This window comes from Procambarus clarkii, chromosome 2, assembly GCF_040958095.1.
Source record: "Procambarus clarkii isolate CNS0578487 chromosome 2, FALCON_Pclarkii_2.0, whole genome shotgun sequence".
Classification (NCBI taxonomy): Eukaryota; Metazoa; Arthropoda; class Malacostraca; order Decapoda; family Cambaridae; genus Procambarus; species Procambarus clarkii.
Window position 1 is genome coordinate 50,640,745 of NC_091151.1, and position 15,340 is coordinate 50,656,084.

General features: G+C 40.1%; 1 protein-coding gene across 1 annotated transcript; it reads left to right on the forward strand.

Moving 5' to 3' along the window:
• Positions 1-3,084: 3,084 nt before the first annotated feature.
• LOC123762337 (uncharacterized) lies at positions 3,085-14,602 on the forward strand. The gene is made up of 10 exons (XM_045748816.2): positions 3,085-3,574; positions 4,375-4,442; positions 5,400-5,533; positions 6,375-6,515; positions 8,580-8,628; positions 9,564-9,688; positions 10,043-10,151; positions 11,119-11,230; positions 12,548-12,673; positions 13,749-14,602. Exons 2-10 carry the CDS (start codon positions 4,388-4,390, stop codon positions 13,855-13,857), a joined length of 960 nt encoding a protein of 319 aa, XP_045604772.1. The 5' UTR covers positions 3,085-3,574; positions 4,375-4,387; the 3' UTR covers positions 13,858-14,602.
• Positions 14,603-15,340: the final 738 nt, after the last annotated feature.

The window sequence follows — 15,340 nt, forward strand, 5'->3', positions numbered from 1 at the left end:
CAATGAAATCAAAGTTAAAAAAAATAGATAAATTATATCATAATTTTAAATTACATGGAAAAAACACACCGACGACTTCCGGCCAGAGTAATTACCGTAATTATGGACGGAACGTTCAAAAACGTTTTATACTATTAATTTTATTAAAGACACGAGAAAGAAGGCAACAACCAAAGCTATACTTCCCTTGGCCTGGCATACCACATACAGTATATGTATTAAGTTAGGCTTTATATGGCGTACATTAGGCCTACGATTGTTAATTTAGGCCTAAGACATGTTAGGTTTAAGCTACTATTCCAGTTTCTGAGTATTAGTGGCTACATGTAATTTATATAATGTACCTAAGAATACTCTACTCTATCATGTTTTAGATGTAATTTATATGAATAAATATTATTATAATATTATTATTCTAAGTAGTATAATTTTTAGAGGATGGCTTCCTGTCTCCGTCAAGGCCACTAGAGAGAGAGTGGCACTTATGTAAGTTCAGAGTTATATCAAATGCATCATGCAGGTCGGCGTTCAGTCCCCGACCGTCCACAAGTGGTTGGGTACCATTCCTTCCCCCCTTCCCATCCCTAATCCATATACTGATCCCTTCCCAGTGCTATATAGTGGTAATGACTTGGCGCTTGCCTCTGATAATTGCCTCCCCCCCCCCCGCCTTCCATAGTGATGCCGCCTTAAGGTTAGTCAGAGCTGCATTAATTGTCACCATCTGCAGGTGGTGATAATTAACTCTCAGAGATACATACTTTAAGCAGAGCAACAATAACTAAGAATTAAAATAGTCTCTCTAACAATCAAAATACTTATTCATTTTCTATAATATACACGGAAATTCGTTTTCTTTAATCTGCACCGAAGACACGTTTATTTCCTGTTTTTTTTTTATACACTTTAAATTAAGAGAAGTCTTTCGACTTTAGTCTTTTCGGTTTAAAACACGATCCTTGAAATGGTTTACGTTCAAAACTCTAAATACTGTTCAATATGTAGGTGGTTCCGAAAGTTCTTCTACTCTCCAAGCCTAGTAGAGAGTAGTAGAGTGTCTACCCGAAACGCTTTGCTTAATAGTGGCTTTAGGCATTGTATGTACTAGCTCCATCTATAAATCCATTAACTTTTATATCTCACTCTGTATGTATGTACTTTACCTGAATAAATATTTGTATTTATAGTATGGGCCAAGCTTTGAGTTCACAAGGACAAATGGTGAAGATTCGGCACTAAATCATCCCACTTGTCCAGAATTCGAATCGTGGTCGTCTCACATGTTGTAGTATTATTATGGTATTCGTGTATTATTTAGCCATATGTATGTGACTCAAATCTGCCTCTCACTAAGCTGATACGACATTGCCGCCATCGTCACCTGTCATTATCTGCAGTGCTTTGTTTATGCAAATATTACTGCAACGTTGGTGCAGTTTGGCTCCTTTTAATTTCTTTTCAGTTTTCCCTCAACTACCATATCTCTCTTGTGGCCTCGACGAGGATAGGAAGGTGTGAGTATTTTGTACTTACCTGTGAGTGCACAATAAACTACCGCTCGGGTGAGTATGGGGTGCACAATAAACTACCGCTCAGGTGAGTATGGGGTGCACAATAAACTACCGGTCAGAGGGTGAGTATGGGCTGCACAATAAACTACCGCTCGGGTGAGTATGGGGTGCACAATAAACTACCGCTCAGAGGGTGAGTATGGGCTGCACAATAAACTACCGGTCGGGTGAGTATGGGGTGCACAATAAACTACCGCTCAGAGGGTGAGTATGGGGTGCACAACTACCGATTACAACACATGTGAAAGAAAAATGGATGGTGCGAAAATTTAGAAGATTACCTGCATTGGATACTCCCTAACCTTCACAAGCACGTAAATTATATAGTTGAAACACTGTATTAATACCGTCCATTGAACCATCTTCACTGCTAGCAATACAAGGTGAACGTAACCTTATAAATATATGTAACCACATGGAAACTGGCACGTGGTTAGTGTAGCAGTGATCATTGATCATTCAAGGTGAGGAATGTACCGGGAGCCCTCAGGTGGGGGCCGCCGGCAGCCCGGTCACCCTCGGCTGCTCCCAGCGTCCGTGACTCCTACATCCCTGACAGGTAGGTATACACCTCACATGGGAGTGAATGTCACATATGTATGAGTACATATTTATATTTAGTATAAAGGACATACGTATAGCGTTGATTATAGCTAGTAGAATCACCATAACCGTGATATGTATGACTTATTAGTGCAGTACTCAGTCAATCCAGTGTGACACAATGGAATACATTGAATCTGTTTTAGTCATATTTATCTGTCATAATATTATCTGTTCTTCATTGCCTATAAGGACTGTTGGCGTAAGTTAACCTTGCGGACTAGAGAATATAATCATGCATGAATCTCTGGGAATCCCACTTTCCTCCCCACATACCTTATCATCATTTACGATTTTCTCCTTCTCTGCTACATCGGAAGCACATTTATATCATTATTTCTTGAAGAGAAGACGTTGTTTCATGCACCTGTGCACTGCTTGCCTTGCGTGAGTCTACATACATGAGCTGGTCACGTGAACGTCCTAGGGCAGTTGATGTCAGCCACCATAATTGGCAGTTACTGCAGAGCCTATACGGGAACGTGGTTAATTACTATGTTAGATTACACTTTCTGAGCATATGGATACCAATTGTATTCATATGTGGTAAGAATCATGTAGAAAGAGAGGTAGAGAGACGTTACTTTTACAATATATAAGAACCAGCAGCTTCCTGTCTAGTGTTACTGGGGGAAGTCCAATCACTACATAGCGAGATAAGCTACATGAAGCCTATGTTTTGAACCCACAATTAACCCATCATGTGGTGGTACTGAAAAAGTTAGAGATACAATAACAGCAGTAGTGAACGACACTTAAAACCTTAATATATGTAAAGGTCGAGTATTTGTCTAAATTTTAGGTATTGTTATTGTGGATGAAATATCTGAACTTTTATATTGTGAACGAATTTTCTTATTGTTTTACATTCAAGTCCATGCAAGTGGTGAGACTCGGGCTTCAGGTGACCAGTACCTACCTGACTCTCTCAGGTCTTTGTTGTTCTCTTAATTTCGATGCGTAGTACTATCGTCAGTGTGTACACATTTGTTTTAATCAATAATCTTACTTTTCTGCAATCTTCTCTAAACCAATAAGCACCTATGACTGTCCAGTTTCCACGACCCCCAAAATAAACAACACCCCCCCCCCTTCCCACACACACACACACACACACACACACACACACACACACACATACACATACACATACACATACACATACACATACACATACACATACACATACACACACACACACACACACATACACATACACATACACATACACATACACATACACATACACACACACACACACACACACACGCACCTATAAGTATCCCGGCAGCCGCCTCTTCCCTCAGACCTTCACAACTCGTCCGTGTTAACCTGTCGAAGCTCCGCTAACCCGGCCTCTGCTGCCTTGCTCCAGCACGTAGTCCACGCTCTTTTGACTTGTAAGTACTCATCTAGTTGTGCTTGCAGGGGTTGAGCTCTGGCTCTTTGGTCCCGCCTCTCAACCGTCACTCTACTGGTGTACAGATTCCTGAGCTTCTCAAGCTCCTTTATATCTACATTTGAAACTCTGAATGGAGTCAGCCTCCACCACATCACTTCCTAGTGCATTCCATTTACTAACTATTCTGACTGAAAAAGTTCTTTCTAACGTCTCTGTGGCTGATTTGGGTACTCAGCTTCCACCTGTGTCCCCTTGTGCGTGTACCACCCGTGTTAAAATTCATCCTTGTCTACCCTGTCAATTACCCTGAGAAACTTGTATGTGGTGATCATGTCTCCTCGAGCTCTTCTGTCTTCCTGCAACGTGAGGTGCAGTTCTCTCAGCCTTTCCTCGTAACTCATGCCTCTTAGTTCTGGGACTAGTCTAGCGGCGTACCTCTGAACTTTTTCCAGTATCGTTTTGTGCTTTACAAGGTACGGGCTCCATGCTGAGGCCGCATACACGCTGCCGATGTTATTCTTTTGATATGGGTTGATATGGGTTTCAGGAGACAGGTTTGGCGTGATATCAACTCCTAGATCTTTCTCTCTGTTCGTTTCGTGATGGACTTCATCTCCCATTCTGTATCCAGTGTCAGGCCTCTTATTTCCTCCCCCTAGTTTCATTACCTTACATTACCTGGATTTGAAGCCTATTGGGATTTTACTGTAAATTCCCATTTTTGTTTATTTTGGTGTACGCGGCATGACCCATGTACAGCTAGCCTCATCTTACAATATAGTGTTCTACCCCCCACAGGTTCACCAAGATCATGCCTACACTAAAGTTTCTCTTGGTACCGGCGGCCCTCGCCCTGTTCTTTGTAGGTAAGTCATATTCTTAAAATAATCTCTATTCTCATTTTTTTTCTAGCGTCTTCCGAATGTGTTGTTGGAATTATCAAACTGATAGTATGAGAGAGACTGCAGCAGTTGTGGTGGTGGTGAGCCTATGACTCTCTGGACTCTGGAGTGTTATTCAATAGTTTACTGATAGTAGGTAGTACCACAATAGTTTACTGATCAACCAACAAGTTTACCCAAGTCCTGAACATAGTTTAGTGTAAAATAAGCTCAGTGTATTTAACAGATAAGAGTGTTATATCTCCCGGTAATTCCATACGTGATTAGTTGTGCTGTCATTAAGAATCCTGAAATGTACTCGTGCTTTGTTCGAGTTTTTAGCAGTGTGTGTAACGCGTGTACATTTGGTCGTACAAGACTCTGGTCCACTGTTGATGTGAGAGTTATTAAGTACTCTGGAACTGTCATGTCACACATCCAGACTTGGCGAACTTCAAAAAGTGAGTCGCGATCTTTAAGAAGTGATCGGTATTAAAGTTTATCAACATGTTCAATGTCTTTAATTCCCTAGAAAAGTCAGATCTGTCTGGTGTTGCTTGCAGCCTCAGCCTGTTGCCCTCAGTCTCTTATTTTGTTTTATTCTATATTTCAAAAGTACAGCATCCTGGTATGAGAGTTCTTTTTTTTTTTGTAAGTCAATTCTTTATGCTAAGTAAGGTGCAGTGACCATATGGGTGGTACTAGAATGTCATTTTATGCGTTGGCAAGTTAGATTTGTTTAGTTATCATTGATTTATCTAAGGAAAGTTATGATTTTTCAAGTAAATATTTATATTTTTACAAACTAATATAGATAATAAAATCTTTAAAACACTCACCTGCAATAATTTGTCATAAAAGTGTCACTTGAAAGAGTTAAAATACATTGTGAACTCCCCTAACTAACTCGGCTCTTTTTCCCTCTTGGTTGGACGACCACAGGAGAGGCTACGGCCGCCTGCAGCGCCTCAACCATCGAGTGTCGTACTGGTGGTCAGTGTGTGAGCCTCGTGTCTGTGTGTAACTCTGTTCACGAGTGTCCTGATGGCTCGGACGAGGACTACCAGATATGTCAGGTAAACACACTTTGGGCAGAGTTTCTTTCACCCTATGCCCCTGTTACCTAGCAGTAAAATAGGTACCTGGGTGTTAGTCAGCTGTCACGGGCTGCTTCCTGGGGGGTGGAGGCCTGGTCGAGGACCGGGCCGCGGGGACACTAAAGCCCCGAAATCATATCAAGATAATCTCAAGACTATCACTCTCATGGAAACGTATGCCCTGTGCAGCTGCCCCAATCAAGCAAGAATGTTCCATATGTAGCTTACAGCTATGCAAGAATATACTATATATAACACTACTACATTCATGCAAGAAAATATCGTGTTTGGTAGTTTGTGAGTAGGGTTGTTGTTGTTATAGATTCAGCTACTCGGAACAAGTTCCAGGATAAGGCACTAAAGTGCCTTATCCTAACCTACCATAGGACCCACGAACAGAAAACGGAACATTATGTCAATTTCGCGAGCCGCTATCATTTTCTTGTACAACAATTGTTGGCCTTGAGTAAAGTATACGTCAAAATGCGACGTGTTATTAGGACCACGGGTTGGGGGAGTTAGTGGGGAGGGTGAGTGGCCATCTTCAAGGACAGTCAGCAGTGGGAGGGGCAAGTGACCTTGGGGATTTCCGGGGGTCATGATGACGAGGGGTAAGAGGGGGAGGAAGGAATTTTTTATTATTATTATTATTATTATTTTCTACCACAGACGTGGCCACACATTTACAATGCTAACCAGCATATATACATTTTCTTCTGTCCTCCATGGACAGGGTTAGAGATCAGTTAAACTTGTGGGAGGGCGGGCTGTAGCCCGTCAGATATGCTTATTATTATTGGTGTTATTATTATTATTCCAGATATGGAAATCCAACAGAAACAACTGTCCAGCTGGGAACTTCAAGTGCCAAGGAAATTGTTTCGCTGTTCAAAATGTCTGCAGCAGTACCAGCAGTTCGTCGAGCACTTGTGCAGGAGTGCTGGACCCCAGGTCGTGTCAGGTATGGCAAGTGTAGCAGTCACACACCTGGCCGCCCTCCCTCCCTCCATCACACACCTGGCCGCCCTCCCTCCATCACACACCTGGCCGCCCTCCCTCCATCACACACCTGGCCGCCCTCCCTCCATCACACACCTGGCCGCCCTCCCTCCATCACACACCTGGCCGCCCCCCCTCCATCACACACCTTGCTGCCCTCCCTCCATCACACACCTTGCTGCCCCCCCTCCGTCACACACCTTGCTGCCCCCCCTCCGTCACACACTTTGCTGCCCCCCCTCCGTCACACACCTTGCTGCCCCCCCTCCGTCACACACCTTGCTGCCCTCCCTCCATCACACACCTTGCTGCCCCCCCCCTCCGTCACACACTTTGCTGCCCCCCCCCCCTCCGTCACACACTTTGCTGCCCCCCCTCCGTCACACACCTGGCCGCCCCCCCCTCCATTACTCTCAGTTATTTTATGCACTATAAAATTATAGGCACATATGCGAAAGTAAAGTTGTAAACACTTATCAAATAATGAATCATTGGGATAATTGATAGGCTGAATTTTGTTAAACCTGCAACATATCGAGATCAGGCGGTCATAGCCTTGTATTATGAAATTAACTGAATGTACCTGAAGTCCACTTATCTCCAGTGGCTTTAACGAGGGACAGAAAATCAGCGGCTTGTCAATGCCCCACCCCTTTTTTTTCTGGTGAATTTGTTTTCAGATTAAGTAATTTACGGCTTCGCGGGTAGGCAGGTCCATGGGTTTGTAACCCAATGGACCTACTGACCAACCGGCAGATATATTATAGCCCAGAACTAATGTAAATGCTCAATGTGCATACAGTGAAGAGCGGGTACACTGTGTTCAAGTGCCACGAGTGCCACACATAATAATATATATATATATATATATATATATATATATATATTGTGACGGTAACGCGTTGGTGTTCGGCTGTTTCAAAAGCTAGGGGTATGGCCTCGTCACATATAGAAACAAAAAGAGAAAATCTGGAACTTCGTCTGTGGTAAGGTAATGAGAAGACACACAAAACACAAGTAAATTTAACAATGAGATTTTAATTACGTTAGAAAAGCAAAACATGAATAAAATGGTCATAAAATTCGTATCATAAAATCAATCAATCAAAATAATAAGAATAATCAAATGACAAAATGAAAAGTTACGTTAAGACAAGTGAGTAATAACAAGTGAACAATATACAATCAGATATAGGTGCAGGAATATTGGCTTTAAGCTGCCACCTCTCTTAGTACACGTAAGCCAGAGCTTAGTCTACCAACGAGACGTGTTAACTTGTTGAAAGCACTGGATATTCTGAGGTCTCTAGGTCGTGGTGGCCCCAGACATCAGGTAGTGTGGTGGTGGAGAAGCAGGTGCGACTGACCACCGGCCAATCAGCGATGAGCAGGCGACGGACAGGTAGTTTGGTGGTTCGAGTGGCGGGGGGAGCAGGGGTTCCTGGTGCTGAATACGTTTGCTCTCTGGCAAACCTTGGTGTTGTATTTGTTGGATATTTCTTCCATATTAGTTGTATAGGGATGTATAGCAACGAACTTAGGAGGGAAGAGCAGGCTCAATCTCTCTTGAAGGAGATTATCGTCACAATATATATATATATATATATATATATATATATATATATATATATATATATATATATATATATATAATATATATATATATATATATACACATATGTGTGTGTGTGTGCAAAGTACACACACACACAAAGTAGTTGTTAATAAGAATAGTATTCAAAAGAGGTAAATAGGAGAAAATAAGGGAGTTGCTATTGAGAACAAGACGAGTTACTGAACTATTCGGGAAGCCCCAGATGACGACGCCAGGTTAGTTTTGGACCACACAGTTCGGGGTTTGGGATGTCAGATTAACTAATGCACAAAATACTGACTGTTGCCGACATAGTTCATATTTTGTACATAAACATCGTAAGCCCGCCGACCCTTTGTTTTGATAATGGACCAAAACATGCTCCTTATTTGTTTAGGTAAGAGTTGTAATATATCTTTTATCTTCCCACAGATGGTAAAATCCAGGAAACTCTTCATAGAGCCAGAGGGCATGAACTTAAGTGAGTTTTATCTTTGTTTTGATCGTAGTTATGCAGCACTATACATAGTTAATACTTATGTGTATAATGTGTATAACACATCATTCCTGTGTTTCCCACAGGAATGATGACATCCGGCTCCAAGGTTCAGAAGCTAAAATAATATATTTTTATTTAGGAAACGTACATACATAGATGCAGAGTTACAAACATACTGTTGGATTTATAGATAGAGCTAGTACATACAATACCTAAAGCCACTAATAAGCAAAGCGTTTCGGGCAAGGCAAAACAAAAGCTGATCCTGTTGTACCTCCTGCAGGAGAGACAAAGGTATAATTCATATATTTGTTCAAGCCTCTTCATATGGTACGGTACAGGCCAGAGCATTTTTTTTTTATTATTATTTTCTACCACAGACGTGGCCACACATTTACAATGCTAAGCAGCATGTATACATTTTCTTCTGTCCTCCATGGACAGGGTTAGAGATGTGTTAAACATATAGTTCAAGGGTTTATTGAACAATCAACCACAGAAGGTGATTCGGTGTTTTTAAAATGCTAAGCTAACCTACATACGTAAATACATAGATTTACGTATACCCTACATAAAGTGTTCAATGTGTCTTTTACATAGTGTCATTAATGTGCATTTACAAAGGTGAAAAGCAGTATGTACTACATGTTTTTCAAGTGTGAAGGGTCTGAATGGGTCGCTTGAGACCTTTGGCAAATCCCAATACTCTATGTACCTCATATATTGTTCCGTGAGACTAGAAATGCAAGTTTTGGTCTTGGTATCTAACTGAATATGCTAATTTACAATATTCAGTACACAAGTAGTAGTGTTTGTCACACAAGATCGTCATCTGATTGGAAACTGGTTCATGTAAAGTTTATATTGAACATTAATATTACTAAATACTTTGCTAAGTATATAATTCTTCTCTCCAGCGACAGATATAGTGGCCATGTTGTCAATGGCTGTCAACACGACACTGAGCAAGCAGAAGTCAGAGTGTCCCATGTTGTACACACGAGTTGGTGACCTTTGTCTCGCCTTCTTCTCCCCCGCTAAGGTAAACCTTCAATATAATTACTGTAATTTTAACAATTCCCAACGTGGACAAAAGTAGGTGCAGTATTTAGTCTCAATCTTTTCTGCTCACATTCTCTCTTATTTATAATGTTTTACGCGACAGAAAACAATTATCTCAATTATTTGTTTTTTTAAAGACAGTATTTTTAGATATTATTGTTAGAGACTAATACTACCAATGCTCCTGTTAATGCAGATGCAGGTAAGGACATACAAAGTATTAAGACGGGATTTTTAGGTCCCCACCAATGCAGGTTCCATGTTCTTTGTCTTACCAACTCCCCTTTGTTTTTATTTTGGTTTATTATAATATATGTTTGTTCCCCGCCACAAGTTGTCATGGGCGGAGGCGAGACAGTTCTGCCACTCCATCTACGGGGAGCTGTTCTTCTTCAATGACTTTGCAACCTTCGGCACTGTGCTCCACTATATGAAGCAGTCACGTAAGATACTGTTTTTTTGTAATAGACTTCATAAATCATCCCTGGTGATCAAAATCTGTCTTAACACTTTATTTATTTATTTATTTATTTATTTATTTATTTATTTATTTATATACAAGAAGGTACATTGGGATTGTGAGGATACATAATATGGTAATTACAATCTTGTAAAGCCACTAGTACGCACAGCGTTTCGGGCAGTCATCTTCACTCTTAAGATGACAATATTACTGGTTATGATATCATTGCCCACCGAGATATTTACTCATCTCATTCATATTATTACCTCTAAGACATGCCCATACTGTGAGTACAGTAATATTGGTTTTGTTAGTATGTACCTAAGTATATAATTTATCCATATAAATTAAATTGTAACTGCTGTATCCACTGTATAGACTGTATTATATGTACGCACAAACGTTTTTACCAAAACCTTATCAATATATTTTACAGATATTTTTACTTTATCTTATCCAAAAAATACGATCGAGGAATGTGCTCTTCATCTTGTTCGGTATTTTAACATTTTCAGAGACATCTGCCCTGCCATAGGAGGGCAGATCTTTGAAATGTTTTTTAATCATTCAGGTATCATTGTCTTATGATACCTGAATGGACGCCACATATGATATTACAACTTAAATTTACTTAAAACCACATTGTGGCACTGTAAACCTTTCGAGGGGGGGGGGTGTAGAAATAGCCTAAGCTACTCTATCCCTTTGAGATGTATTTATTGCTTATCTCAATAAACATACTTGAACTTGAACCTTTCGACCACCGCCCACGGGATGGGTATGGGATGCATAATAATTGATTGAATGAAATGAATAATAGTCAATGTACAATGTTTGGATAATTAGCCACTTTAATTAATGCGCAAATTACACAGCTCAGAATAAACAGTTGTTTACGTAAACCCGGAGGAGGAAAAGCTGATTTAGCCTTTATGTCACTGTTGCAGTACTGACGTCAGACTACTGGGTTGGTGGACGCTACGACCTGGACACTAACGCCTGGTCCTGGGCGGTTGATGACGCCCCGATGCCTCTGGGCTCTCCTTACTGGGCTGAGAGGTTAGTCTACCTGTACAAGACCTTACTATACCTGTACAAGAGTTTAGTGTACCTGTGTAAGAGCTTAGTGTACTTGTACAAGAGCTTAGGTATAGTGGTCCTGTACAAGAGCTTAGCTACACTGTTCCTGTACAAGAGTTTAGTGTACCTGTGCAAGAGCTTAGTGTACCTGTGCAAGAGCTTAGCTACACTGTTCCTGTACAATTGACAGTAAACATGTCAATGACCATATGAAAGGCAAATACTTGCGTGAACAATTTGGCTAAGAATAAAAAGTTCATCCAGTCTAAGCCATCAACTCCAGCTCAACTTCTGCTGGACGGTAGAGTGACGGTCTCGCTTCATGCAGGTCGGCGTTCAATCCCCGACCGTCAAAGTGGTTGGGCACCATTCCTACCCCCCGTCCCATCCCAAATCCCTATCCTGATCCCTTCCCAGTGCTATATAGTCGTAATGGCTTGGCGCTTTCACCTGACAGTTCCTTCCCTTCCAGCTCGACATATCATAAACAGACAAATATTGATTGATGAAGATTAAGCCACCCAAAAGGTGGCACGGGCATGAATAGCCCGTAAGTGGTGGCCCTTTTGAGCCATTACCATTATCAAGAGCTGATACTGGAGATCTGTGGAGGTGCGACTGCACCCTGCGTGACGGGAGACGTCTCCCGGACAAATACTGGTTTGGTTAGACATATATATGAATGGGTTTAGGTGGATATAAATAGGAGCTGCTACTTGTGGGCAAATAGACCTTCTGCAGTTTCTTCATTCTTATGTTCTTTTCTTACGTAAATACATCAGCGCTCACGAACTCAATACAGAATATCGAAAACTGAAATATTCATGACAAAATTGTTTCCGATTCCTACTGTAGGATTCGATAGTATCCGTACCACGATTAACGTACAAATTTACTACATTTTAGGACGAAGATAATTTATTTAAATTTTGGTTCAATAATTATTTTTATTGCTTAAAAATCTCATCGATGGATATCAAATTTTGTTTTATTAATTATTAATTTAACGGTATTATTAAGCTTATTACATATATGTGTAATAAACAAATTAAAGGATAATGTGCATTATTTTAACATATTTACCTAGAGAACAGTTCCTACTTATACTACATAAAAAGCTAGCCAATATATTTAGAATATTCTGTTATTTGAATTACAAATTGTAACATAATTACAGGCACAACATCAGTGTTGTAACGAAATTAGAGATACATAATGTAAAGGGACTACGGATATATCAAATAATACTGTAACGGTATTGCAGATACAGCAAATAATTTGATAAGGTCATTACAGGTACAATAGCTCGTGCGTGCCCAGGTCACCTGCCCACACTGACCCCTTCAGCGGGCCGGCGGAGGCGCTGCCCGGCGCCCCGTGCTTCCACTACCTCCAGGCGCCCAGACAACGCACTCCGGGATGGTAATACTCTCATCAATACTATTATGTATTAGCGATAAGACCTACCATTAATGTATGATGACTTACTGTAAATATGTAGCTCTTGTAATAGCACTTTCTCTGTAACTAGCTGACATTGTAACTATAAGGTGTGAAGAATAGATGAAATTGTTTATGTAATAATCTAACATGAGGTCTGATAAAGACCTTATGTGCCCTCTGTAATGCTTTTGCGCTACCGCTCACAGGAGGAGTATGGGGTGCACAATAAACTAGCCGCCTCCGGCGGCAACAATCAATCTCATCAATACTTCACTTGGGGCACTACTCTGAATACAATTTGTTGAATATTCTGGATACAGTTTGTTGAATATTCTTGATGGTTTGCTGACTATTTTGATCAGTTTGCTGAATATTCTGGATATAGTTAGCTGCATATTTTTATTTCAGTTTGCTGAATATTCAGGATAGAGTTTAGAGATAATTTGTGTGCTTTTTTATGTGAAACTTCTGAATTGTTTGCCAGTTGAGGCGTGAAGGTACAGACGAGTTGACACCAAAAATCACTCCTTAAAAATATATTTATCACTTGCGCGATTGTTTCAGCATTTTAGTGGTCGTGTACACGATATTACTCACGTATTTACATTTGACCTTCTTGTACCAAATATTGTATCCATACTGAAAGCTATTTTTGTTCAGAACCGAAAAGTCCAGGATTCACTTCCTGTAGGTGGACAAAAGCCTCTAGGCAACGTTTCATATCAACTGATGCCTCTGTTCACCAAGCAGTAAGTTAGCCGAGGACCCCTGGGTGGACCTCAATAAACCATTCATGCTTCAAGATCGGGAAAATGAGAAACTAATACAGTACCGCATTTCTTTTCAGATTGATTTGTTTCAAATTCCCACGAGAAATGAAGTAACATCATGCATGGAGCTTCACATTATTGAAACATAAAATAAATATTTATTTCAGGCCCCAAACAGATGAAACACTTTACACACAAGATTATACAATTGTAAACCTTATATTGGGTGTTCAGTATGTTTGTTAAATCATTTCCTTATTTAAGCTGGACATTTTGACTTGCAGGTGCTCGGCTTTAACCAGTGAACACTTCTACTACATCAGCGACGAGGCTTGTCTAGACACTCGCAGTCCTCTTTGCATCTACAATTTCCACGAAAAGAATGAAATCTAATCTTTGTTTGATCTAACTCCCTTTCTGGATTCACCAACTACACACAATGCATGAATAGCATCGCCATGTTTGCCCTAAATTAATGAAGATTGTGTTGTTAAACAATTGCCATTCAGCAGTGTAAGAGGTGAACCCTCTCTATATATCACATTCCGCCTGTGTCCTGCCACTCTAGACACTACAGTAACACAAGACACTCCACAACAACACATTTGATCTTAAAGTGCGGACATTAACCCAAGAAACATCACCTTGACACTCACACACTCCAATATAAACCTTGAAATAGCCATGCTGCCATACACAGGCCTAACCACAGGACGCACATTCAAGCACAAAACTTCACCAAATATTGTATTTTTTTCCAATGTAACTATACTTAACCCGGTAAATAAATTATTTTAGACTATGATTTTAAATCTTTATGGTATTCTTTTTATGAATATGCTTATTTTTAAAGCTGTGCAGTATGCTAGTCTTACGTAAGCTGTACAGTTAGTGTTTTTTTTATATGATGAGTAGTATGCTAGTTTCTTGAGCTGTGAAGCCTAACATTCTAATTTCTTAAGCTGTTCGCTAGCTTATAAAGCGATATAATATAACAGCACTTTTCATGTATAAAATTACGGTAAATATGAAAAAATTAGTGTACAGTAGATATTTTTTCTATCAATTTAAACAAAATTAAAGTTTTGTATTGAAGTTGCAAACTATCATATTAATAAAATTTTTAAATATCAATCAACTAAGTATTTTACTGGAACAGTTTTCCTTCAAACCGGTATTGGGCAGAAATTTGGAAACATGAGAACCATTTCCAATTTTGGTGGTACGGTAAGCAAAACAGTCTAACATGTTCCCTGTATGTTGGCCAAGCGCCCCACCAGCCTATGGCCCAGCAGGATGAGGTTTTCAGAGTGATTGCTATATAAGTGTTTTCTGTAAACTATAACACAGTGTAATAAACTATATAAATCATATTTCATAAACTAATAAAACAGTAGGGGCGACAGAAGAAAATATTCGTGTTCAGAGAATCTACAAGGTCTTCTCTGAATTATTCTCTTCTCTGACTGTGAGGTCCCCACAATTGTACCAGTGGTGGTATCCCGGTAATATATATTCTGGCAGACCTTTTAATAATAATAATAATAAATAAATGACATCTACTTATTATCCATTAAATATCCCCCACACTAGATACTGTATTACAGATCCATCCTACAAGAATTTATTATATCACATACAATTGTGATGTTCAACCTGTTCAAGTATGTTTATTGAGATAAGCAATAAATACATCTCAAAGGGATAAAGTAGCTTAGGCTATTTCTACCCCCCCCCCCCTCAACCTGTTTAGTCAACACTATTCCTCTCACTTTCGCAGCTGGCCATAATACAAAGGGAAGAGTAAAGAAGCAGTAAAGTCATACCTTTCCCAGGGAAGGATTGCACCATGGTTGAGACGGCCGCACCTGCACCA

What these genes read in the sequence shown, in the direction of transcription:
- LOC123762337 (XM_045748816.2), top strand. Translation starts at nt 4,388, where the DNA reads ATGCCTACACTAAAGTTTCTCTTGGTACCGGCGGCCCTCGCCCTGTTC. An exon ending in TGGACCCCAGGTCGTGTCAG is followed by an intron (nt 6,516 to 8,579) that starts GTATGGCAAGTG and finishes ATCTTCCCACAG; the next exon opens with ATGGTAAAATCCAGGAAACT. An exon ending in GCCAGAGGGCATGAACTTAA is followed by an intron (nt 8,629 to 9,563) that starts GTGAGTTTTATC and finishes TCTTCTCTCCAG; the next exon opens with CGACAGATATAGTGGCCATG.